The 23,863-nt window shown below is 47.7% G+C and overlaps 1 protein-coding gene across 9 annotated transcripts in view; it reads left to right on the forward strand.

Annotated features, from left to right (window-relative positions):
• The first annotated feature begins 1,059 nt into the window (after positions 1-1,059).
• PPFIA1 (PTPRF interacting protein alpha 1) overlaps positions 1,060-23,863 on the forward strand; it is an 85,936-nt gene continuing 63,132 nt past the window's right edge. For 4 of the 9 annotated variants that reach the window (XM_084773132.1, XM_084773135.1, XM_084773133.1 and 1 more), the window contains exons 1-2: positions 1,061-1,264; positions 2,290-2,553. In XM_084773132.1, coding sequence (XP_084629258.1) covers positions 2,290-2,553 — 264 coding nt within the window. In that variant the 5' untranslated portion in view covers positions 1,061-1,264. Of the gene's footprint in view, positions 1,265-2,289; positions 2,554-23,863 lie in introns of all 9 variants that reach the window. The other 5 variants (XM_084773137.1, XM_084773134.1, XM_084773138.1 and 2 more) reach the window with 2 other exon arrangements.

A 23,863-nucleotide genomic window follows, 5' to 3' on the forward strand; every position in this document is an offset into this window, starting at 1 on the left:
TAGGATATAAGGTGTGCACTATCGTACCTGGGTTGTATATGTAACCTGATTTTTTAAAAAAGTAATCATTGATCTCTTAAAGTAGGGATCTTGCCATGTAACCCTGACAGGCCTGGTTCTTTATGTAGCCCGCACTAGTTGACAGTACTCTTGCCTTGGCCTTCAAAGAATTTTATTGGCTTTTGAGTTATGGTTGACCATCATCTTGTTTTGGCTTCTGGGCTATTTTATTGGCTTTTATTAAAAAACAAAACAAAACAAAACATTTTTTTGAAACAAGCTCTCACTATTTACCTCTGGCTGGACTGGAACTCATTATGTAGACCAGGCTGGCCTTGAACTCAGAGATCTTTCTGCCTCCTGAGTGCTGGGAATTAAGTATGCAGCACCAAGGCGAGCTGGCTTTTTATTTTTCTGAGGATTCTGGGAGTGGAACTCAGGTTCTCATACTTGCAAGGGTGCCTGAGCACTTAAGATTTGTGTGTGTGTGTGTGTGTGTGTGTGTGTACATGCATGGGTGTCACGATATATACGTTCAAGTCAGAGGACCAGAGGACAACATTTAGTACTACGTGGGTTCCGAGGATCTAAGGCAGGTCATTTGGGATGACGGCAGTCCCCTTTGTTTTTACTTTAGAGGCAGGGCCTTCCAACTCGCGGCAATCCTCCTGCCTAACACTTCTATGAGAGGCAGGCAGGCACCTTACCCCGCCTATTAGCACTTTCCGATTCTGTTAGTGGCCGCGCGCGACTCCGTAGTGGTCTTGGTTTGGGGTTGAGCGCTCGGGTAATGTGACGTCAGTACACGCACCGGTGTGACAGCACGGAAGGACTGCAGGCACCTAGCACCTGCCAGAAGTCTATCTACCTGTGGTTCCCGGAGGGGGATGGCTTGGAGGGTGGGGCGGAGATGAGGGCGGGGCCAAAGTGAGGAATAGCCAATTGGCGCTCTGGAAAGGCCGCCCGCCTACTACCGCGGAGCTAGCGCATGCGCATGGCCCCGAGGCCGGCCTCTTCCTCAGGGGGCGGTGCTGACGCTCGCGCCGACGCGCCGGACGTCGGGCACGTTGACGCCGGCGACGCGCCGGGCCCGGTCCTCTGCGCTCGCCAGTGTCCCGCGGCGGCGGGCCGGCCTTCGTGACGAGCGGGGCGGCGGGCCCGGGGGCCGGGCGAGAACGCAGCCTCGGGGCTGCGTGGGTCGGCCGGCAGCCGGCCGCCGCCCGAAGGCCGCCGCGTAGCCCCGGAGCCGCGCCCGCCGGCCAAGGTGAGAGCGGGTGGAGCGGGCCGCGCAGGGTGGGCCGGGGTCGGCGGGGTCAGCGGGGTCAGCAGGGTTGGGGTTAGCTTGGCTGAGCCGGGGTCAGCCAAGCTGGCTTGATCTCAGTTAGGTCCGAGTCAACTTAGATTGGCCAGGGTCAGCGGGGTTGGGGCCAGTGAGGCTGGGGTCAGCTGAGCCAGGCAGGGTCAGCGGGGCACTGGTCAGTCCGATCTTCCCGCCTGGTCAGGTGCACCTGCAGGGCATCCCCTTTATCCCCACCTCCAACCCCCTCCGTGCCATGGCAGCATGTAGTCTCTAGTTCCATCTCACCTTTCTTTTCTCCTTTCTTACCTAGCCCTGCTGTCCCGACTTCCTAGATTCCCAGTGTAGGTATATTTTCTTTTTTCTTTTTTCCCTCCTCTTTGACTGTAAGCTTATGTAAGTTATCTTGGCTGACCAACCGTTGTACAGCAGCAGGCCTTTGCAAAAAACCACTTCTGTCCAGGCCTTAAAGAGCCAGTCCAGTTGCTTTTTCCGCTGATTACCAAATACCTTCCCCACAAGTCAGGGAGCCCGGTAGTCCTTCCCAGGAGCTGACTGCACACATTCCTGGAAGATGCTTGGGTCCATAGTACCGGTGCTTGTCAGCTCCCAGCCTTCTCTGGTTGAGGGACTGTGTTTTGAATCTCTCATCCTGGGGAAGAACAAAATAAGTTAACAGAAGCCTACTGTCTTCAGCTGCCGAGTGTGGATTTTAAACACACCCCACTGGTTTACCCTGGGTGGGAGGGGTGAGCATCCCAGCTTCCCTTGCCCCTGGGACTGTGGTCTCCCCAAGTCTACTCTTGCTGTTGGCCTGTGCAGGTTCCTTACTTCCCAGAGCGTATGGGTTTAGAATTGGAGCAGCTCTGACAGTGTGGAGCTGTCAGCTCTTTTCTCATCAGCCACAGGTGGTGCTCAGAAAGCTGCAGGTTTGTAGAAATTTCCTGTGTTCTGCACCTACTGACTGAGGTCTGCATGTTCCCTGTTTCAAGATGATGTGCGAGGTGATGCCGACCATTAGTGAAGCGGAAGGGCCCCCCGGCGGAGGGGGGAGCCATGGGTCAGGCTCCCCTTCACAGCCAGACGCTGATTCGCATTTTGAGCAGCTCATGGTCTCCATGCTGGAAGAACGAGACCGCCTTCTGGACACACTGAGAGAGACGCAAGAAACATTGGCATTAACCCAGGGGAAATTGCATGAGGTTGGTCACGAAAGAGATTCCTTGCAGAGGCAGCTCAACACTGCGCTTCCACAGGTATGCCCATCAAACTGAAATCAAGGTGTCTGCCGTCAAATGTCTGTGTCTTGTTAATGTATTAGCTTGCTGGCTGTTTTGTGTTACCACTTGGGAAGTGATGTTTCTGGTGTTTTCTGAGGACAGGTAGAGTTCTCAAGAATTCAGTTTAGGAGTAAATGGGTATTCTCCTAAGCCATGTGACATAGGCTGCACTGTCATGCCTCTTTGGGAAGCTGCCTAGATTTGGGAAAGTACTTCAAAGTTCTTGACAGGGGCCTGTGAAGCAATCGAGCTGTGTTGAAGTCTCCCATTCTGCGTCTTAGACTTGTCCTTGCCTGCTGTGGACCTGTGAGGAGTGGCTCTCAGGGATTGTGTCTTATCCCTGGCTTATGTCTTGAGGATTTTCAATTTCCTAGGGAAATCTTGTGGGTAAATAGAACTGATTTCACAGGAAAAGTCTAAATAGGCTTTCTTCAGAACATCTATGAGCTGTAACTAAACTTTGTTTCAGGGGAAAAAAAAGATTAAAAATTGAATCTTGAGTCTCTTCTTTCTGGGCAGGTGAGACTCTCAAAGCCTGAAACACCCATGTGTCTAGAGTATCACTTTTGGACTGGTGTTAAATGTGGGGTCAGCAGTAGAGGAAGGAGAAAGCAGTTTAGCCTGCAAAAGGTGAAAGGCACATGGGGCAGGGGCTGCTTAGCTTCGTGCTGATGGCCCACTGGCTCATTCATGATGGGTGTCCTCATGATGCTCAAGGAAGCAGCACTTCTGTTCTCGTGGTGGGTGTGTAGGGGCCAGTTGGCAAGGGAGTAATCACTGCCTTGATGCATCTCTTGGCTGTGGTCCTGTAAGATTGGAGTAAATGTTTGAATATCCTTTTTAGAAACAATAATTTGGTGTGAGTGTTGTTTGCTGAGGGTTTTCGCTTACGGGCTAGGGAATCATCTTTTCTGACTGGAGACTTAGGAATTAGCAGGTTAACTAGGTCATATTTTGCCACCTGCTCAAGAGGCTCTCAAGATGCAGTGGGCCTCATTTGCTCTTCTTTGTAATTGTGTTTGCTGCAGCTCATGTCTCTGCAGCAGCATTTGGCCAACATTTAGGTTTTTGGAGAGAACAGGTACAGGGCACACAGAGCTGCCAGGTGCTGTGGGTAGTGGGTTTTACACAGTGAGAGTTGTCTCACCTGAGAGTAAATCTGTTGCCAGGTTATGCTGACTGCTGCTCGGCAGTGCCTCATTGAATGTAGGACATGCTGGTGCCCACAGTTATGTCATATCTGACCCTCGTCTAGTGTCATGAGTAAACGTATTCTAGACCATTCCCTTCCTGCAGTCAGGGCCTCTGGTGGCTAAAATGTGAGCAGATGGGCGTGTGTGTCCATTCAGTGTACTTGTGCCGGGGCATGGATGAGGACCCACAGGCCACAGGTGTGTGTTAGCAGCTGGCTGGTTGTGCTTGTGGAGCTCTGTTTGGATCAAGTGATGACAGGATCATGTTGCCCATGAAAACCCCCTCCTGTTTCCTGCGAGCAGTGACTGTCCCCCGTTCTAACGTGTCCCAGCTCTTCACCATCGGTTCCTTTGCTTATGCTTGACTTTCTATAGGAAATCTGTATGTTTCGTCTCTTGACTCTTCCTTGGATTCTGTGAGAACCACCTTTCCTTTCCCCATAGTGTGCTGTGTGGGCAGGAGCTGTCCTTGTTCTTTCTGCAGTCAGGACCCCGGAGGCTGCCACTGGTCTTTTTGCTTTTGGGGATGGGCAGAACTAGATGTGCGTGATTCTGTTGGAGTATTCTAAGGAGTGGAATTGTAGTGACAGCAGCTTCAGGAATTACTGCCAAAAGTGGCTGTGCTGACAGTTGGTACAACCACACGGCCCCCCAGCAGTGTGAGAAGCTGTTGTTATGTGCTCCAAAGCTCCACGCGGAGAGGTGGCTTCCTGACTGCAACCACCTGCAGCACAGCAGTTTCTCAGCAGGTGCATGGTCGCTGGGTGACTTGGGAAGTGACTTTTTTCTGGTTGTTGACAGCATTGCCTGCTTTTAATTTGAAGTTCTGTATACATTCTGAGTATATAGATGTATATAAGATTTTTGTTTGTTTTTTTGTTTGCTTTGGTTTTTCAAGTTAGGGTTTCTCTGTAGCCTTGGCTGTCCTAGACTCGCTTTGTAGACCAGGCTGGCCTTGAACTCAGACCGATCCGCCTGCTTCTGTCTCCCCAAGTGCTGGGATTAAAGGCATATGCCACCATGCCTGTTTGTTTGTTTGGTTTTGAGACAAGCCCTGGCTGTCCTGGAACTCAATATATAAACCAGACTGACCCTAAACTCACAGAGATTGGCTGCCTCTGCCTCCTAAGTGCTGGGATTAAGGGTGTGTGCAATCATGCCTGGCTAGGGGATTTTTTAAAAAAATTCATTTTAGTGTGTATGTGTACAGGTTTGTGTGTTCCAGTATGGGTACGTGTTTGTATGCAGGTGCTCATACATGTGTGCACATCTGTGTGAAAGCCAGAGTTTGATGTTGGGTGTCTTCCTTGACTGCTCTCAACCTTAGTAGGTTTTTAGTTTTTATTTTCTATGTGTGTGCTTGAGTGTATATGTGTACCATGTAGGTGCAGGAGCCTATGGAGATAAGAAAGATTGGAGTCTCTGGAGCTGGAGTTACAAAAAGTTGTGCCATGTGGGCCTTGGAAACTGAGCCTGATACTCTGCAAGAGTAGCAAGTGCTGTTACCCATCTGTTTAGCCATCTTTCTTATATCTCGACACCTTATTTATTTTTAAGACATAGTCTCTTATTCAACCTAGAGCTTGCTGGTTGGCTAGACTGGCTGGCCAGTGAGCCTCTGGGATGCTCTCGGTTGGCCTTTCCAGTACTGTCATTACACATGGTGCCATACCTGGCTTTTATTTGGGTGCTGGGCATCAGAGCTCACATCTTGTACTTGTGTACTTTACCCACTGAGTCACCTCCCCATCCTGGAAGGGAAGATGTTTTTAATACTCCTGTGCTTGTCTTTTCATTCTGTAATATTTCACATATATGTAGACACAGATGAACATATATTAAGAGCTTGCCATGTAGCCCAGGCTAGCCTACACCTTTGATAGTCCTCAGCCTGAGCCTCTCAAGTGCTGGAATTTTGGGTACATACCACATCCAGCTCAGTTGTATCTTTTTATGAGGAAAAGTCTTAAATTTTAATGTTGATCTTTTTCCTCCTAGAATATTTATTTTTAGTTACGAGCCTAGCCTTTAATGGCTGAGCCATCTCGCCAGCAAGAATATTTAATGTAGGGGCTGGAGAGATAGCTCAGTGATGAAGAGCACTAGCTGATGTTCTAGAGGACTTGGGTTCAACTCCCAGTACCCACATGGCAGCACATAACTTTTTGTAACTCTTTCAGGAGATCTGACACTTTCTCTCACCTCCAAGGACACTGGGCACACAAGTGGTCCATAGACATACATGTGGGTAAAACATCCAAACACATAAAAATAAGTAATTAAAAAAAGAAGAAGAAGAATGCATGCAGGCCAGGTGGGTAGAGTACACCTTTTATTCTAGCACCAGGAAACGGAAGCAGGTGGTCCATGTAGTGAGTTTCTGCCTAGCTGGGGCTACATAGTAAGCTGTCTCAAAACAAAATAAAACAATCAGACAACAAAACCAAAGTGATATTTACTGTGTCCTGATTAGCAAATCTGCTGGTCTTGGGCTAATGTGTGTTTCTGGTAGAGTAATGGAGTGAACGGGTCACTCTTCTGCTCCAATGGTGTTGTGGCCATCTTTGCACAAATATCACAGTGCCTGAGTGGCTGCGGAAGTTGTCCTGAGATCTGGTAGTTTAAGTTCTTTACCTTTGCCCTTTAAGATTTTCTTCATTTGGCTCATGAAATCTGCTTGGGCTGGAGAGGCTTGGTGGATTAAAGCGCTTGCCTCGCAAGCCTGACAGCCTGGCTGTGAACCCATGGTGAGGCGAGAAGTGATTCCTGAAAGTTATCATCTGATCTCTGCATGTCCCGCCCCCCCTCCCCCCCCCCAGTCAGTCAGTCTGCTGGATAGACCACACAAGATGTAATGGGATTTTAACTGTGAGCATGTCTAATCTGCAGACCTTGGTAAGGCTGGTGTCTTTTCAGCATTGTTCTTCTAATCTACAGACATTAAACAGCTGTGTAATGATTTATTGCTAGTGAATTGAGGTAGAACTGGCTTACTTAAAAAATACTGTTTTAAACATTTTCTTATTTTTATATGTATGGTGGTTTTGCCTGCGTGGATATCTGTGTGCCACCTGCATATAATGCCCATGGAGGGCAGAAAAGGTGTTTGATTCCCTGGGGTTGGAGTTATATACAGTTGCGAGCCACCATGTGGGTGCTGGAGGTTAAACCTGGGTCCCCTGGTAGAGTGGCCAAGGTGCTCTTTACTGCTGAGTTATCTCTCTAACTCCTAAATAGAACTGTCTTTTGCTTCTTTTTTTTTCCTTTGGCTAGATCTCTGTTGATCAGGGTAGTCTCAAATTTATGATGTTTCTGCCCCAGACTCCTCTAAGAACTGGGATTATAGGTATGCACCCCATGCCGTATATAAGAACTGAGTTTTGGGATTTGGGAGTTGCTCTTGTGTTCCTGCTTTGGATTTCCATTTTATTTACTTACATTTTGCCTTGATTTTCTTGTGGCATTGCACTGGTAGAGCTCTCTGGCACAACATTTAACTGCCATGGTAGCAGTGGGCCTCCTCGTCTTGTTCTTGGAAGTGTTCTGTACTGTTTAACTTGCAAGTCACTGAAGGGCTTTGGCAAACATTTTCTATTAAATGTGACAATGCTTTAGTAGTTTCCTGAGTTGTCGTCATCGTCTTTTTTTTTTTTCCCCTTTCCTTGTTTGTTGAGACAGGTTCTAGCTGTATAGCCCAGATGGGCTTAAACTCTTGATCGTCTTAATGATGTTGAAAAAACTCATATGTGATATCCCTGCATAGTGGCTTATGCCATTAACTTCAGTACTATGGAGGCCAAGTCAGGAAGACTGCCACCAAGTGTGAAGCCATGCTGGGCTATATCGTGGTTTCCAGGTTAGCCTGGGCCTGATCTCAAAAAACAACGAGAAGAAAGTGTTTACTGAATTTCTTAATTTATTCTGCATCTTTTGAGACATTCATGTAAGTTTTTGTTTGATAGTTGACTGTTAAAATTTGGAGTCGTAGGAACAGTCCCTAATTTGTTTTTATTTGTTAGTATTTTACTTTTAGGGTTGTAGTCATGAGGGAAACTGACTTGTGTTGTCACTTTCTTATGCTCTTGTGTGGTTTTGGTGTGGAGGTTGGATTGCTCTTGTGAACAAGGTGGCCATGTGTCTTGGTGGTGTAGTTCGTGGAAGATTTTCTGTGTTGTCTTCTGCCTTAGTTGTTAGACAAGTTCATTGGCAACACTACACTGTGTAGGATTTTCCTGGTATGTTTAGGCTTGGCCTTTGCTCCCTGAGGACTTGGGGACTACACTTGCCAGCAGTGAAGATAAAGGGGAGACAAGGTCTTGCTGTGCAGCTTAGCTCCCATGAACCCATGATCTTCAGTCTCAGCGTTCTAGGGGCAGGGATTACAGGCATGCACCATCACCCCTCCTGATTTCACTTTTTTTCCTCCTTCAAGATAGCATCCTGCTGTTTATCTTTGACTGTCTTGGAACTCACTATGTAGAACAGGCTGGCCTTGAACTCATGGAGATCCTCCTGCCTCTGCTTCCAGAGTACTGAGATTAAAGGCATGCACCATCATTTCTGCCCCTCTTCTTCCTCCGCCTCCTTCCCCCCCCCCCCTTTTCTTTTCTCCTCCCCTATCCCCAGTAGATTTTGTTTATAGCTCAGGCTTGCTTGGAACTAACAGGCTTTCTGTCTCAGGCTCCGGAGTGATGGAATGACAGATGTGTAGTCAGAGTTACGCATTTTGTTCCTCTTTACCCCTGACTTTCCCATGTTTATGTCAGGGGTTATCTTCTTTTGCTTAAAGAAACCAATCTCAGAACCTCGCCCCCCACATGTTTGTGTGTGTACCTGTGCACATTCATGCACACAGTATGCATGTAGAGGCCTAAGAACAACCTCAACTGTAGTTTCTCAGTCTCTTTCCACCTTGTTTTTGAGCCAGGGTCTCTCACTGATCTGGAGCTTGCCAGTTAGGCCAGTCTGGCTGACTGTGGAATTCCAGAGGTACACTTGTCTCCACACCCCCGGTACTCCCCTCCACAGCCCACACTACCATGCCTGGCTTTTTCCCCCCATGGGCTTTGGGGCTGGAACTTGGTTATTTATTCTTGCAAGGCAGGTTCTGTATCAACCGAACCACCTTCTCAGTCTTTCTAATGGCTTTTGCCTTCTAGATGGACGGTGGTGGCGCACTTGAGAGGCAGAGGCAGAGGCAGGCAGATTGCTGTGAGTTCAAGGCCAGCCTGGTCTACAAAGCGAGTCCAGGACAGTTAGGCTACACAGAGAAACCCTGTCTGGAAAATCAAAACAAAACAAAAAAAGTTTTTGCCTTCCTTTGGCATCAGTAGACTTGCTGTGTTTTCTTTGTGCTGGGTAGCTGGCGTAGTTGGTGAGTTTAGGAAACCTTTTGCCTATCAGCTCCTCCGCATTCCTTGTTTCCAGCCACCCCAAGGGCCTGTACTAACTCATAGTAAATGCCCTGGGGCTTCCACCTGTTCCTACCTGTCTGGTCTTACACACCTCTTTCCTTATTCTTCACGTGTTCTCTGTCCTTCTGAATGTCGCTTACTGACCTTACTTCCTCTCCCTCATCTCCTGCTGTGTTGAATCTGCTGTTCTAGTTACTATATATAATTTTTAGTTTCAGTGTCTGTGATAGGATTTTTGTTGTGTGTATGTGTTATGTTGGTGCTGACAGTTGAGACTGCCCATGCCCTACTGGGGAGCAGGGGAGCAGATGGTGCACTCTTGCTACCCGCAGCAGGGGTCATGGTGAGCGTGTCAGTCATCATCTGATACCTCACCAGGCCTGGGCACTCCATGTTACCTTTCTAATCAGAACCCGAGGTGCAGGGCCCTGCCTGCCTGGCTACTTAGCTGTGGAAAGAATGCAGACTTCAGCCCCTCAGCTGCTCTGTTGGCTACTGTGCAGGGTGTTTCCATCCTTCCAAGTTTGCCCTCCATGCCAGGCCAGGGGAGGGCTGCATTGGCAAAGGTGACAGCAAAGAGGCAAGAGGTTGTGTGATGTTCATTCTATGAGTTGATCGTGTGTAGTTTTCTTTGTCATTAAAAAAAAAATACTGGTTGTAGGTTTTGCTATGATTTTAAAATTTCAGCTGTATTTTCTTTTTTTCGAGGCAGGGTTTCTCTTTGCTGTTCTGGACTCGCTTTGTAGATCAGGCTGGCCTTGAACTCACAGAGATCCACTTCTGTCTCCTGAGTGCTGGGATTACACACATGAGCCAACATGCTGAGCTCAGCTGTATTTTCTTTTTTCTTTTCTTTCTTTCTTTCCTCCTCCTCCTCCTCCTCCTCCTCCTCCTCTTCTTCTTCTTCTTCTTCTTTTGGTTTTATTTTTTGTTTTTTTGTTTTTTTGAGACTCCGGTTTCTCTGGTAGTCCTGGCTGGCTCGCTTTGTAGACTATATGTATTTCATATAGACAGAGTTCAAAAATATCTGGCATAGTTTTAAGATTCTTTGTTTGTTTGTTTTTTGTTTTTCAAGACATGGTTTCTCTGTGTAGCCCTGGCTGTCCCGAAACTCTGTAGATCAGGCTGGCCTCGAACTCACAGAGATCTGCTTGCCTCTACTTCCCAAGTGCTGGGATTACATGTATGTGCCACCATGCCTGGATAAGATTTTTTTGTTTAAATGTGTGTGGCTGGTTTTTTGTTGTTTGTTTGTTTGTTTTGTTTTTAAGACAGGGTTTTTCTGTGTAGCTTTGCCTTTCCTGGACTCTCTTTGTAGACCAGGCTGGCCTTGAACTCACAGAGATCTGCCTGCCTCTGCCTCCCGAGTGCTGGGATTAAAGGCGTGCGCCACCACTGCCAGGCTGTCTGTGGCTGTTTTGTCTTTATGCATCATGTGTCTGCAGTCCCCTCAGGTGCCAGAGGAGGGTGTTTGAACCTCTGGAACTGGAGTTAAGGGTGGTTGTGAGACACCCTGTGGTGCTGGGGACAGAGCTCAGGCCATGTGCTTTAGCAGTGAGTGCTCTTGACTGCGAGGCATCTCTCTAGCCCTGTTTAGTTCAGTACTTTGCACTCCATGTGACCAGGGAGTGTATAGCAACTCTATTACAGACCCTGGTTCAGGTTCTATAATGGGTAGGTGCCACCTGATATATAGGAAAAACCCAGGAATTGTCTTTAAACTGTTTTATTCAGAGAGTCAGCATGCTTTTGTTTTGTTTTGTTTTGTTTTGAGGCAGGGCCTCACTCTTTAACCTAGGGTGGCTTCAGTGTGAGTGCTGGAATTAGAGGCTCATACCCACAGCCTTTATTCTTTTTAAAAAATTATTTATTTATTTATTTATTTATTGTTTATACAATATTCTGCCTGCATGTGAATCAGCATGCCAGAACAGGACACCAGATCTCATTATAGATGGTTATGAGCCACGGTTGTTGGGAATTGAATGCAGGACCTTTGGAAGAGCAGACAGTGCTCTAAACTTCAGTCATCTCTCCATTCCCACAGCTTTTATTCTTACACCCAGGTGCTGTGGCCTTTATAATCCTTTTGAGAGCAACAATGAGATTTTTAAAAGCTGTCTTATTTACAAAGCTTCAAAGCGGGGAGCTCTGTTCAGGGTAAATTCAGATGGGATCCTGATTTTGCCTCCTGTCACTGAAGTCTGCAGATATTAATTGAGGAAGAAATCCGGTGGAACTGAGAGCACTGTACGGAAAACAGTCTTAAAATCACAGCTCTGGGCCAGGCATGGTGGCACACACCTTTAATCCCAGCACTCAGGAGGCAGAGGCAGGTGGATTGCTGTGAGCTTGAGGCCAGCCTGGTCTACAAAGTGAGTCTGGGACAGCCAAGGCTACACATAGAAACTCTGTCTTGAAAATCAAAACAAAACAAAACCAAAACCAGAAAAAAAATAAAATCACAGCTCTGGGGCTGGGCATGGTGGTGCATGCCTTTAATCCCAGCAGAGGCAGAGGCTAGGGGATCTTTGTGAGTTCGAGGCCAGCCTGGTCTCCAAAGCAAGTCTAGGACAGGCAAGGCTACATAGAGAAACTGTCACGGAAAACCAAAAAAAAAAAAAAAAAAACCAACCAAACAAAACACAGCTCTGTGGACAGGACTGTGGCCTTTGGGATAAGCTGGGAGAAATGTAGAGTGCTGTAGGGCTGGAAAGGACAGAGTCTGGCCAGCAGGGGTTTTGTCTCAGGCTAGGATGATAGAAAGTAGGATAGTTAGAAAAGAAGCTGTCAACTTCTCAGTCCTAGAGGGGGGTTGCCCTACAGGCTGAGAGGAGAGCAAATGAGTCCAGCCATGGGCAGGGCTGCTTTGCAGCAAGGTGCAAGGATGCTCTGAAAGAGCCTGAAGTGGAGCTCCCAAGGCTTACCTGTCCTCAAACAAGGGTTGCACTGATGGGCCTGGGTGTGGAGGCTCAGGAGCTTTCCTGATAACTGGCTGAGTTATGAGTTGGCTACAATGCTGCCAGAGCTTGACAATGAGCTACCTTGGGGCTCAGTACAGGGAGAAAAAGTCAGAGGAGCCAGATTTGCTTGGAACTTAGGTAGTGTCTAACTGGGTAAGAGTTAACACCTGTCAAGATGCGGAGCTTGTAGGTGGTTAGGGTGCAGGAGGAGTGGACAGCTGTGAGAGCCACTGGTTAGATGACAGTCCTTCCTGCTGCAGCAGACATGCACCTCTGCTCTCCTTCTATAGGGTGGTATCCATTTGGGCAGAGTGCACATACAGTGTTTGCCTGGTGCATACAGCTTATGTGTCTACCAAGGCCCGGTTCCAGTGTTAAGTGTTCAGTTCACAGTGAGTGTGACATTGCTTACATGGCTTTAGCTGGATGAAGTGAGGCAAGAGAAACTCATACAATTTCTGTTTGAGCAGGTTCCATGTAGGGCTGAAGTTTCGGGGGAACACTGCCATGCTCATCAGTGATTTGAGTGAGGGGCAGTGTGTGGAAGGTGGCTTTCTGGCCCTACATTGTCATATCTTCTCACTTGTGACTTAAGTGCCACAGTCTCTCCGTCCCTCCTTCCCTCCCTCTTTTCTTTCTTTCTTTTTCTTGTCTTTTCCCTCCCTCCCTTCCTTCCTTTCTTCCTTCCTTCCTTTCTTTTCTTTCTTTCTTTTTTTTTTTTTTGAGTCAGGGTTTCTCTGTGTAGTCATGGCTGTCCTGGCCTCTCTTTGTAGAACAGGCTGGGCTTGAACTCACAGAGATCTGCCTGCCACTGTCAACTCAAGTGCTGGGATTAGATGCATGTGCCAACTTTCCATGCAGCTGCTGCCGCCTTCTTCTTCTTCTTCTTCTTCTTCTTCTTCTTCTTCTTCTTCTTCTTCTTCTTCTTCTTCTTCTTCGTCGTCGTCTTCGTCTTCTTCGTCATCTTTGTCTTCGTCTTCGTCTTCTTCTTCGTCTTCTTCTTCGTCTTCTTCTTCTTCTTCGTCTTCTTCTTCTTCTTCGTCTTCGTCTTTGTCTTGTGCAGCCCAGATTAGCCTCTAACTCACTAAATGAGGATGAACTTAAACTGGGACTATAGGTACAAACCTCTGCCCACAGTTTATGTGCTACTGGGGATGGGATTCAGAGGTTTTGTCCATGAAGACATTCTTTTATTTCTTTTCTTTTCTTTTCTTTTCTTTTCTTTTCTTTTCTTTTCTTTTTCGAGACAGGGTCTCTCTGTGTAGCCTTGGCTGTCCTGGACTCGCTTTGTAGACCAGGCTGGCCTCAAACTCACAGCGATCCACCTGCCTCTGCCTCTCGAGTGCTGGGATTAAAGGCTTGTGCCCATGTAGACATTCTTCCAAGTCACATTCCCCATTTTTAAATGTCAGCCTCTCAGATCACTCTTGTCCTCAACCTAAAGCTGAATTTCAGAGCTATGTGTCACATTCCTACCTCTGCCGACTCCAAGCTGTGGATCATGTTGTCTGGCAGCCTCTTAGGGTGTGTGTGTGGGGGGGGTGGGCACGCGGGAGAGGGAGAGAGGGGCGGGAGGGAGAGGGAGACTGAGACCTTTCTTACCCTGGCCTTTGCCTGCTAGCTGCTAGCTCTGCTGAGACAATGGGGAACAGTTGTTTTGGTTTTGTTTGTTTGTTTCAGGTTTTTCTGGAGAGCCAGTTTTGCTGCCTTCAAACATTTTCCAAAATACTGGTGTTACAGCTGGAGTGCAGCTCAGTGGTAGAGGGCTTTCCTAGCATGTGTGAGGTCCTAGCTTGAAAGCAGGCCCAGCCTACAAAACAAACTAGCACTAGAAGTGTCCCATTCTAGCTTCTGCTAGGTTGACAGCTCCTTTTGGTTAAGACAGGATCTCATGTAGCCCAAGCTGGGCTCAAACTTGCTCAAATCCTTCAGATGGGCTCCTGAGTCCTTCCTCTAGGACACCATTAGTTTGGAGTGTTTAATTGCTTTCTGGCACAAAATGTGTCCCAGGCTTACTTAGCTTTCCTGCCTGGTAGCAAATGTTTCTTTTAGAGTCCTGGTTCCTTTTGTGGGAAATAATACTTAAAAGTTACTTTCTGGGGGCTGTGCTCCTTGTAACTCGTCAGAATCTAGGGGCGAAAGCTGGATGTAGTGGCAGGTGTCTGTAATCCCAGCACTTGGGATGTGAAAGTGGAAGAGTCCATAAGTTCAGTCACCTTAGCTACACAGGGAGCTTGGTCAGCCTTGGGTATATGAGACCCTGTTCAAAACTAAAGCAAAGCAAAAAATAGGATATGTAAAATAATTAGTTTTACTTAAGATAATCCTAGTAACCTTTTGAATGAAGGGTTTTCTTCTTTCTTTGAGATAATCCTCTTTACCCTATGAACTCTGTAGTTAGTCTTCCAGCCTCAGCCTCCTGAGCACTGTGGTTACAGGTGTACACCATTGTTTGTAGCGAAGTGAGGATTTCTTACCAATGGAGGGGGTGCTGAGAATAAATACAGCCTAGAATGTGCAGTTGAAATAATACATTTTTTTTGAAACCTTCTCCTCAAATACTGGATTTCAAAGTAATTTGACTTAGCATTGCCATACTAACAAAATAATTATATATTTATACATAGTTAAGTGTATTTATTCTGTTTGTTTGTTTCGAGACAGGGTTTCTCTGTGTAGTATTGACTGTCCTCGACTCACTTTGTAGACCAGGCTGGCCTCGAACTCAGAGATCCACCTGCCTCTGCCTCCCAAGTGCTGGGATTAAAGGCGTGCCCCACCATCACTCAGCATGTATTTATTCTTACTTGTTTAAAATTATTATAGTTAGATAATTTTTGAGTGAGTCAGAGGACAACATTCTGGGTTCAGTTCTTCTCACCATGAGTTCTGGGTATCAAATTCAGGTTAGCAGGCTGGGCAGCAAGTACCCATTCACTGAGTCATTTCCCCAACCCCATTTATTAATTTTTTTCAACTTTTTATTGGTTCTTTGTGACTTTGACACCATGTGCCCCAGACCCACTCATCTCCCCTGCCCTGTTGTACCCACCCTTGCAACCTCCCCCACAACAGAGAAAAAAATTCTTATTCTGTAGTGTGTCACAGTGTGCCACACAGTATACCCTTTTGTCCACACATCTTTACTTGCAAATATTCATTGCAACGAGTCATTGGTCTGATACAAAGCCTCTGGCTTCTGCTACACTATCAACACTGGATCCTCACTGGAACTGCTGCTGTATGTCCTGTTGTTGTCCTGTGTCATGGAGATCCTGTAGTTTTGGATCTGGAGGGCTGGCCCCTTCGTGCACTCCAGCAGTTCATTGTGGACCAATTCTAAGCCATGGATCTGGGCTCGAGAGGTATCTGAGCTGGTTATCTTGCTCTTGGTGTGTCTCACCTGCAACCCCACATCCAGGGCTAGCTCTACCCTGCTGCTCAGGCAAGGTGCAGGGCCCACTTTCCTGAGTAGCGCAGCTGGTGAGGGGCAGGGCTAGTTCTCTTACTCTTAGGACCCCAGGGCCATCTCTCCCTTGTCTGAGCTACTGTACAGCAGACAAGAGACAGGGCCAGCTTTCCTGTGCTCATACCCTTGGGGCCAGCTCACCTGCAACCCCCACATCCAGGGCCAGCTCTACTGTGTTGCTCAGGAGAGGGACAAGGACTGAGGGTAGGGATAGCTCTCCTGCTCTCATGACCCCAGGGCCAGCTCTTCTGCCCTGCCGCAAGGCGAGTGTGGAGAAGGGCATCTTTCACTTGCCCACACTGCCACAGGGTAGACAAGTGTTGGAGTCAGCTCTCCCACACACTCTCAGGGCTGACTTGCCCATGCCCCTGTCACTAGGGTCAGTTGTACTGTGCAGCCCAGGCGAGGTGCAGGGCCCGCTCTCCTGAGTGCTGCAGGGGGTGAGGGAGAGGAGAATGTCTTGTTTCTTGTCCGTGCCACTACACGGGAGACAAGCGGCAGATCAGCCCTCCTATGCTCATGCTCTGGGGCAGGCTTACCCACAACTCCTGAAGAGAGGGGGGGGGGAGAGTGTCTGTGTCCCATGTACTACAGCTGGCTAGGGTCAGCTCTTCTGCTCTCAGGACCCCAAGTCCAGCTCTCTTATATGATGTCCAGGTGCAGGGTGAGCCAGTTCTGCACAGCCTTCAGACATCAGCATGTCCCCCAAGCAGCAGCTTAGATGGGGACATCTGTCTGGCCTTTGGTGGTAGCAGGCCCCCCAGCTACTGCAGGGTCACAGACCCAGATGTGGCCCCCAATGGCAGCACAGACCAGGACCCCACCATGGTCCCAGGTGGTGTCTCTGGCTATTCACATCAGGCTCTTCCTCATCATTCTGAGTCTCCAGCTCTGCGTCCTTTATTGTGCTTACATCCTTCTGTTTCTTTTCTCTTCTTATTTGCTCCTCTTAGTGGTGCCAGGGTATCTGAGTGTCATCTCAGGAGTGCTATGCCCCACTCAGGCATTATGGCACCTGTCAGGGGCCATCTCAGGCATGGTCTGCCCCATGGTGCCGGTCTGGTGGTCCTCTCAGTCTCATTCCCACCTGGGACTGGTGGGTTCTTCTAGTCTCTGGCTCGCTTCCCTCCCTGGGAGCCCATCTGTGAAGCAGGCTAGTTCCTTGTTTAGGCCCCCTGGTGCCAGACTGGTGGTTCTCTCAGGCTTGCTTTTTTCAGGGAGTGTTAGGCTACTAATCATCCAGATGTTCACAGGTCAGAACACTAAGCATAGAGCCTCTCTCTTTGCCACTTACTGATGCCATTATGTGACACAGCAGCCACACCTGAAATACCTCTAGTGAGATAAGCTCTCTTTTTCTTTCTCTCTTTCCCTCTTTGTCTGTCTGTCTGTCTGCCTGCCTGTCTTAGAACTCCCTATGTAGGTTTAGATCATACTGGCCTCAAACTCACAGGGATCCACCTGCCTTTGCCTCCTGCGTGCTGGGGTTAAAGATGTACTGTCTTGGAATTTCTTTATTCTCTGAAACCTCATGAACAGGCTTCCTCTGTGTGTTTATTTTAGCATTCTGGTCTTTCAAGCTCCTGTCAGCGTGCTCCATTACGCTCTGCTTACTGAATTCTGGGGCTTCTCTAGCCTGTAGCTTCAGACTCTTTCCCATGCCTTGCACAAACCAGGTTCAAACATCTGAGAATCACATGGTCAGGTTTAGCAGCAGCAACCACCCTTGTTAGTACCAATTTTCTGTATTACGGTAGTTACTTTCCTTGTTTCTGTGAGCAGGTAACTGACCAGAATCAACTTGAGGGAGAAATGTTTATTTTTGACTCACAGTTTAAGAAGGGCCAGTCCATAAAGGCAGGAAGGATTATGATGAAGGCTGAGGCACCTGACACCTTACACGTGTAAGCAGAAAGCAGGAGAAGATGGATTCAGCTGGCTTCCTGCTTTTTCCATTCATATTCAGTATGGGACCACAGCATATGGGTGGAGTATCCCACATCCAGGACAGGTCTTCCTCCTTAGTTAAACCTCGCAGGTATGCCTCTAGCCTACCACATCCTGTAGAGTTGACAAGACCATCAGAGAGGTACAAATAGTACATGTCTCACAAGGCAGAATTGTAGGGAATGCCTAGTGTGCATCCTTGCCCCACTGTCTAGACAGGTGGCTGTGGGTGCCCGTGGTGCTGGGTCCTGAGCAGTAAGTGGTAGGGGGCCCTATTGAGGTTCCAGCTTCACAGCTGTGGACAAAATGGTTCCATTTTGTGTTTCTTTTCACTGCAGCTAAAAGCAAGGGTTTGGCTGGAGTTGGCAGGCTGTGGGCTGAGGCCCTCTTGGCAAGGGTGGGCCCTGTGGAGTTCATCCTTTTGCTTTTCACAGAGTCTCATTCTTATTCTGAGGAGGAAATTGCATTTTACTCTAAAAATAAATTTGGAAACTTGAAGCATATCCTGCATTCCCATGTTTTTCTGCTTTGCAGATGGGCTGATTGCCCACTAGCCTATGCAGCTTAAACTGTGGCGAGGCTGATGTAGATGCTGCTTTCAAGTGGTAGTGGTGGCATGCTGCAGTCCAGTCACGCTTAGGAAAACTAAAATGCTGCTTGCCAGGAGTCAGTACTGTGCAGCACTCGATCTCTGGAACTCCCAAGCCCTCCTTTCCCTCCACTCCACCTCCAGTGGGTCAGATGGTGGCAGGGGAAGCCTGCTGAATGGGCTGGGGTGTCAGCCTGAGGAGTGGGATGCAGCTCTTCTTTCCTGCAAATTAAAATGCAAAGTATTTCTTGGTGACTGAAGGGGAGGTCCAGTTACTGGAGGGCCTAAAGGCAGTCTGTGTGGAGTTCTACTTTGCTGTGTGGCTCTGCACAGCACTAAGCTCACTAGCTCAGGTCCAGAGACACCAGGCAAGCTGGTTTCTTGTTTTTAGTGTTATTTGAATGCATTATACAAATACTTGAGTATGTTTTCCTTTTAATGACAAATGAAGTGTAATTGGCATTCATAGTTTAAAAGTATTCTTTGCCATGTCTCTCACCATTTCTGGTCATCTCTAAGGTACATCCCACCCTACTCTTTTTCCCTTGTGATACTCAGGTCAGGGGGTGGGGGGTGAGGACAAGTGTGTCCTCATGCAGGAGGATGTCTGCCTTCTGGACTCCTATGTGGGATTACTCACTTCTGGGCTTTGGGTTCTCTATCAGTATATCATGTATAGTGGTTTCTGGTTTCTACCTACAAGCATTTGTTGCTTGTCTGCTGTGAGTTCAGCATACCCTGTGCTTGGTATGTGGGTACTTGGGAACATGGGGGCATACTGATAGACGGCCATTGCCTCAGAGCCTGTTTAGCCTCCATTGCTCATAACAGTGCTCCAACAGGCTGATGGTACATCACAGATGATGACATTGCCCAGTGGGGCCTGGTCACCAGTACAGGGTTCTGCAGGCACTGAGAGGTGGCATGCATCTGAACCTAGGCAGTCTGCCGAGCTCCAGAGTTATCTGACTGGGACACTACCCCTCAGAGGTCTCCAGACTATAGTACTGGTCTGCAGGGCTGCTTCTATGGCAGGTGTGTGTGTGTGTGTGTCTTCATCTGTCCTTCTGTCCTTCCATACAGCTGTTCTCCATTCCCACTGGGCTAGAGCCTGAGATAGAGCCAGCCAGGCATCCAGTAGTCTAGTGCTATTTTGTCCTTCATGCTGAGCATAGTGCAGGACAAATGGACACACAGCACACAAATGTCACAAGCTGATGAGCAGATTGCCTGATGTCTGACATTGGTTTCTCTTTTTTGGGGGGTGGGGTGGGTGTATTTTGAGACAGGGTTCCTCTGTGTAACATCCCAGGCTTTCCTGGAACTCGGGGTTTTTAATTTTATTTTTAATTTAATTTAATTTTTTTTTTTGGAACTCAGATTTTTTGTTTTGTTTTGGTGCCCAGGATCTCGAAAGTTGTTCATAGATGTCTCCTTTCGTCTGCAGCTCCTGTGTTCAGTTTACCTTAGGCATTTGGCATTGTTTTGTTTCTCTTCATGACAAACAACACATGAACACAGGACAAAGGGGCTCAAGTATGTCATGTGTAAAGTGTGTGTCACTAATTTTAAAAATATATTTCTTTTTATGTGTATGAGTGTTTTGTCTATATTTATGTATACCATGTGTACATTGCCTGTGGAGGCCAGAATCAGGGTGCCGATCTCTTGGGACTGGAGTTAGAGTATTTGGTCAGTTTTACAGAGAGAGAGAGAGAGAGAGAGAGAGAGAGAGAGAGAGAGAGAGAGTGAGTGTGTGTGTGTGTGTGTGTGTGTACACACATGTACATGCCATGTCTTAAGCATGGAGGCTAGAGGCCAACTTATAGGAGTCAGTTTTTTCCTTCCACCATGTGGTTTGCTGGCAAGTGCTTTTTTATAGCTGCTGGGCCACCCTGCCTGCCCAGGGCCACTTTTTTTTCAAGACAGGGTTTCTTTGTGTTGCCTTGGCTGTCCTGGACTCGCTTTGTAGACCAGGCTGGCCTCAAACTCACAGCGATCCACCTGCCTCTGCCTCCTGAGTACTGGGATTAAAGGCGTGCACCACCACCGCCCGGCCCCCAGGGCCACTTTTGAAATTAGCATATATTATGTATATGCTCTATGCATATAGTATAATATAGTATTATTTATATATAATGGGTCTATGACATGTTCATAATTAAGTGTAGTGCATTTTGATTATATTTACTCCATTGCTGCTCCTTCCTTTTTCCACTGATACCTTCTTTCCAGCTAGTGCCATTGTTTCCTTCCTTCCTTCCTTCCCTCCGATTTGGTTTTTCGAGACAGGGTTTCTTTGGGTGTAGCTTTGGCTGTCCTGGAACTCACTCTGCAGACCAGGCTGGCTTTGATCCACCTGCCTCTTCCTCCTGACTGCTTGGATTAAAGGCATGTGCCACACTACTGCCCAGCTGTGCCTCTGTTTTCTAACTGCCATCTTCTTCCCCATTAGTCAGCCCTTAGACCCTGGTGATTGAATGCATGACTGTAACTGACACATTTTGAAGTAACTGAAATTGCTGGGATGACAGAAAAAGTAGAGGTGATGTTTGAGAATGTCATGTTAACCAGCCCTGGTTTGTGTGTCATGGTGGGCATACTTCTCCCTCACCTCTCCCTTTACTGAGCATGTGCTGTAGCCTGGCAGAGCAGAAAGCACATGGCTCCCTCAGGAGAGAGGTGGCTTTGGCTCTGCTGTGTCCTGTAACCTCTTGGGACCAGGGTTCTTTCTCTGCAGCATAGCAGGTTATGACAGATAACAGATCTGCGGATCAAAGTGTGTTAGAGGCACATCTTTCTAGGGTCTTTACAGAGAAGACTGACACCCAGTCTCAGATGAGGAGCACCTGTGGAAGTGTGAGAGGTGGATGGCTCTAAGCACTCTCTGGCTTAGTGTTCTGCACAATCCATCATTGATTCAGAGGTGAGGACTGCAGTTTCAGAACCCACCATGGAAGGTCAGTGATTAATGGTAAGGTGAGGGTTGGTTAGGCCAGGTAGGAGGGACACCTGTCGACACCCTCCTATAGTGTTGAGTCCTTTCCTCCTGCAGGCAGAACAGGATTACGTCCCTGTCTCTAGTGTAGGAAAGGGGCTTTGAGACATAGGAAGTGGGGAAGCGTCTTTGTGATTGTGTTGGTTCTGTGTCTCATGGAGGATTACATATTAGTGCTGTGGTTTTGAGGCTTTACAAGTGTGTGGGTCTGGCATGTTGCTCTATTTCTGCTCTTTGCTGCGAGCCTTACCTTAGGTTGTGGGGACAGCAGTGTGACATGCTCAGCACAGAGCCTGGTATCAGTCTACAGCTGATGACTGTGAGCAGCCACATTCTTGGGGTCACCACGGTAGGTATGCCACTTGAAGAAGGTACTTTATTTCTTTGAGATTCCAGAAGTTCATGTGATCAGTGAGGGAAGTGGAGATGAGGGAAAACAGCAAATACCACTGAGTGTTGAGCATCTGCATCTCCAGCCCTTCCCCCATAGTGTGGGTTGCTGCCAGGACTGTATTGAGTGGTTGATATTCTCAAGTGTAGTCTGAAATTAGCAGGCCAGCCAGGCTCTGTACCGATAGCTTGTGCAGAGTGCACAGAAAGCAGTTACCTGAAGGTCTTTGAGGAGGACTGGTGTCTATGCAGGGAGGCTGTGGGCTATGTGGCCCTGTCTCTCTGTGAAGGCGCTGGAGAAGGTGCTGCTCTGCAGCTTGAGCGCTGTGTTGCCAATGACATTGTTGAGTGCGTGGGTTCAGTAGCCATCTTTGCAGGACCTTCCTCCCCTTCAGCAATGAGGGTACCCAACCTTTGTGGCAGAGGTTGGAACAGTACATGGTGGAGTAGTAGCTGTTCCTTAGAGCCACATACTGCTCCTTGGGGCTGGACTACACATAGAAAGAATGTTCAGATGCTACATGCCATAACACAGTACACACTTACAGAAGTGTAAGTATGATTTTTTTTTTTGTGCTACTTTATCTGGGTTCTTATATCTACTACCCTTCTCCACTGCAATCCTTTCCAACACCAGGTAGGAAAGAAAGAAGGTTAGAGAGAAAAGGAGGCATTGAGATTTTTGAAAAGATTACTTCCTGCTGATTAGGGACATAGTTCCTTGGGACAAATCCAATCTGTAGTTAGGTTATACAGCAAACAGGCAGTGGGAAGTGGGTAGGATTGGGTGTGCATGGTGGGGTGCAGCAGGAAGAGCAGCTCCTTTTCTTTGGAGCGCCCCTGTCTCTCTGGGATCTGGCATTTATACCCTCTCAAGAGTTCCCAGAATTAAACCATCTGCAGCTGGCAAAGATCACACCCTGCTAGTGCACAAGCCAATCATAATTCATGGCTGTGGACAAACTGAAGTAGCCCCATATCCCACACCTGGGAGTAAAACAAAAACATAATCACATAACTGTTTTTGTTTTTGTTTTTCCCAAGACAGGGTTTCTCTGTATAGTCTTGGCTGTGTAGACCAGGCTGGCCTCAAACTCAGAGAGCTCCACCTGCCTCTAGGTGCATGCCACCACTCCTGGCTCAGCATAACTGAAATTTTAAAGAAGCCAAAACTCTCACTACACAGGAGCAGCCCAGCTGAACTGTGACAGGCCTACAGAACTATGGAGTGTGGGTCACAGTTGTGAACCCCATCTCTTCACTGAGATTGTCAGGGAACTTCCCAAGGGATGCTGTCCCAAATGGGCTGCCATCTTTCCCAGAGTGCTGTTAAATCACTGCCCTTGTTACTTTCACTCCTGTTTCTGATGCTCTTTTCTTCACAAACAAGCATGGTCATCTGTGTGGCCATACTGGTAGTGACTAGAATACAGGCACTAGACTGGAGATAATGTGCACTCCAGTTTTTTTTTTCCCTTGTGCAAATCATAGAAATACTTGTTCCAAAAAAATTGAGCAGTGAATAAAGAGCCTGCTGGAAAGCACATTCCTGTAGGCAGCCATTCGTGCTTCCCACCTGTGTGCCTGAGCTTCCCTTTAAGGAGCTGTGGGTCTTCTGTGCAGGGACATCTGGGAAGAGTTAGGTGCTTGTAGCAGTTGGCTTTCCTAACATGTACCTGCCCTGCCTGGACAGCAGACACCAGAACAATTGACCCTGGCCGGAACACTGCTGGTGCAGGGCAGAGCCACTGGGATATTAGCAGGCAGCTTCCTGTCTTCATATGGAGACCATACTTTTCTGTGCTTTGAGACCCTGGCATAGTCCTTAATTGTAAATATATCCTAGAGACTGGCTATACATGTTTTGGTCTACTGCGTAAGGAGGTGATGACACACAACAGTGAGGTAAAGACTGCCAGCTTTTTGAGGACAAGTGTCTAGAGTTGTTTGTCTCACAACCATCAGTTTTACCATTGTTGCTCATTTAAAGATGTATGTGGGCTCACTGGGAGGGGCAGTGGTGGCACATCCCTTTAATCCGAGCACTCAGGAAGCAGAAGCAGGTGGATCTGTGAGTTTGAGGGCAGTGTGGTCTACAGAATGAGTTCCAAGACAGCTGGAGCTACACAGAAAAACTCTGTGGGGGAGGGGAGGCGGGGGAATGGGCTCTAGGTAGGCCACTAGTCAGCAACAGCCTCAGATTAAGAAAGACAGGAGCTGAGTAGTATTCCATAGTGTATATGTACCACAGTTTCTTTATCCATTCTTCTACTGAGGGACACTTAGGCTGTTTCCATGTTCTGGCTATTATGAATAAGGCTGC

The sequence above is a fragment of the Acomys minous genome (assembly GCF_964271855.1).
Source record: "Acomys minous genome assembly, chromosome: 2".
Classification (NCBI taxonomy): Eukaryota; Metazoa; Chordata; class Mammalia; order Rodentia; family Muridae; genus Acomys; species Acomys minous.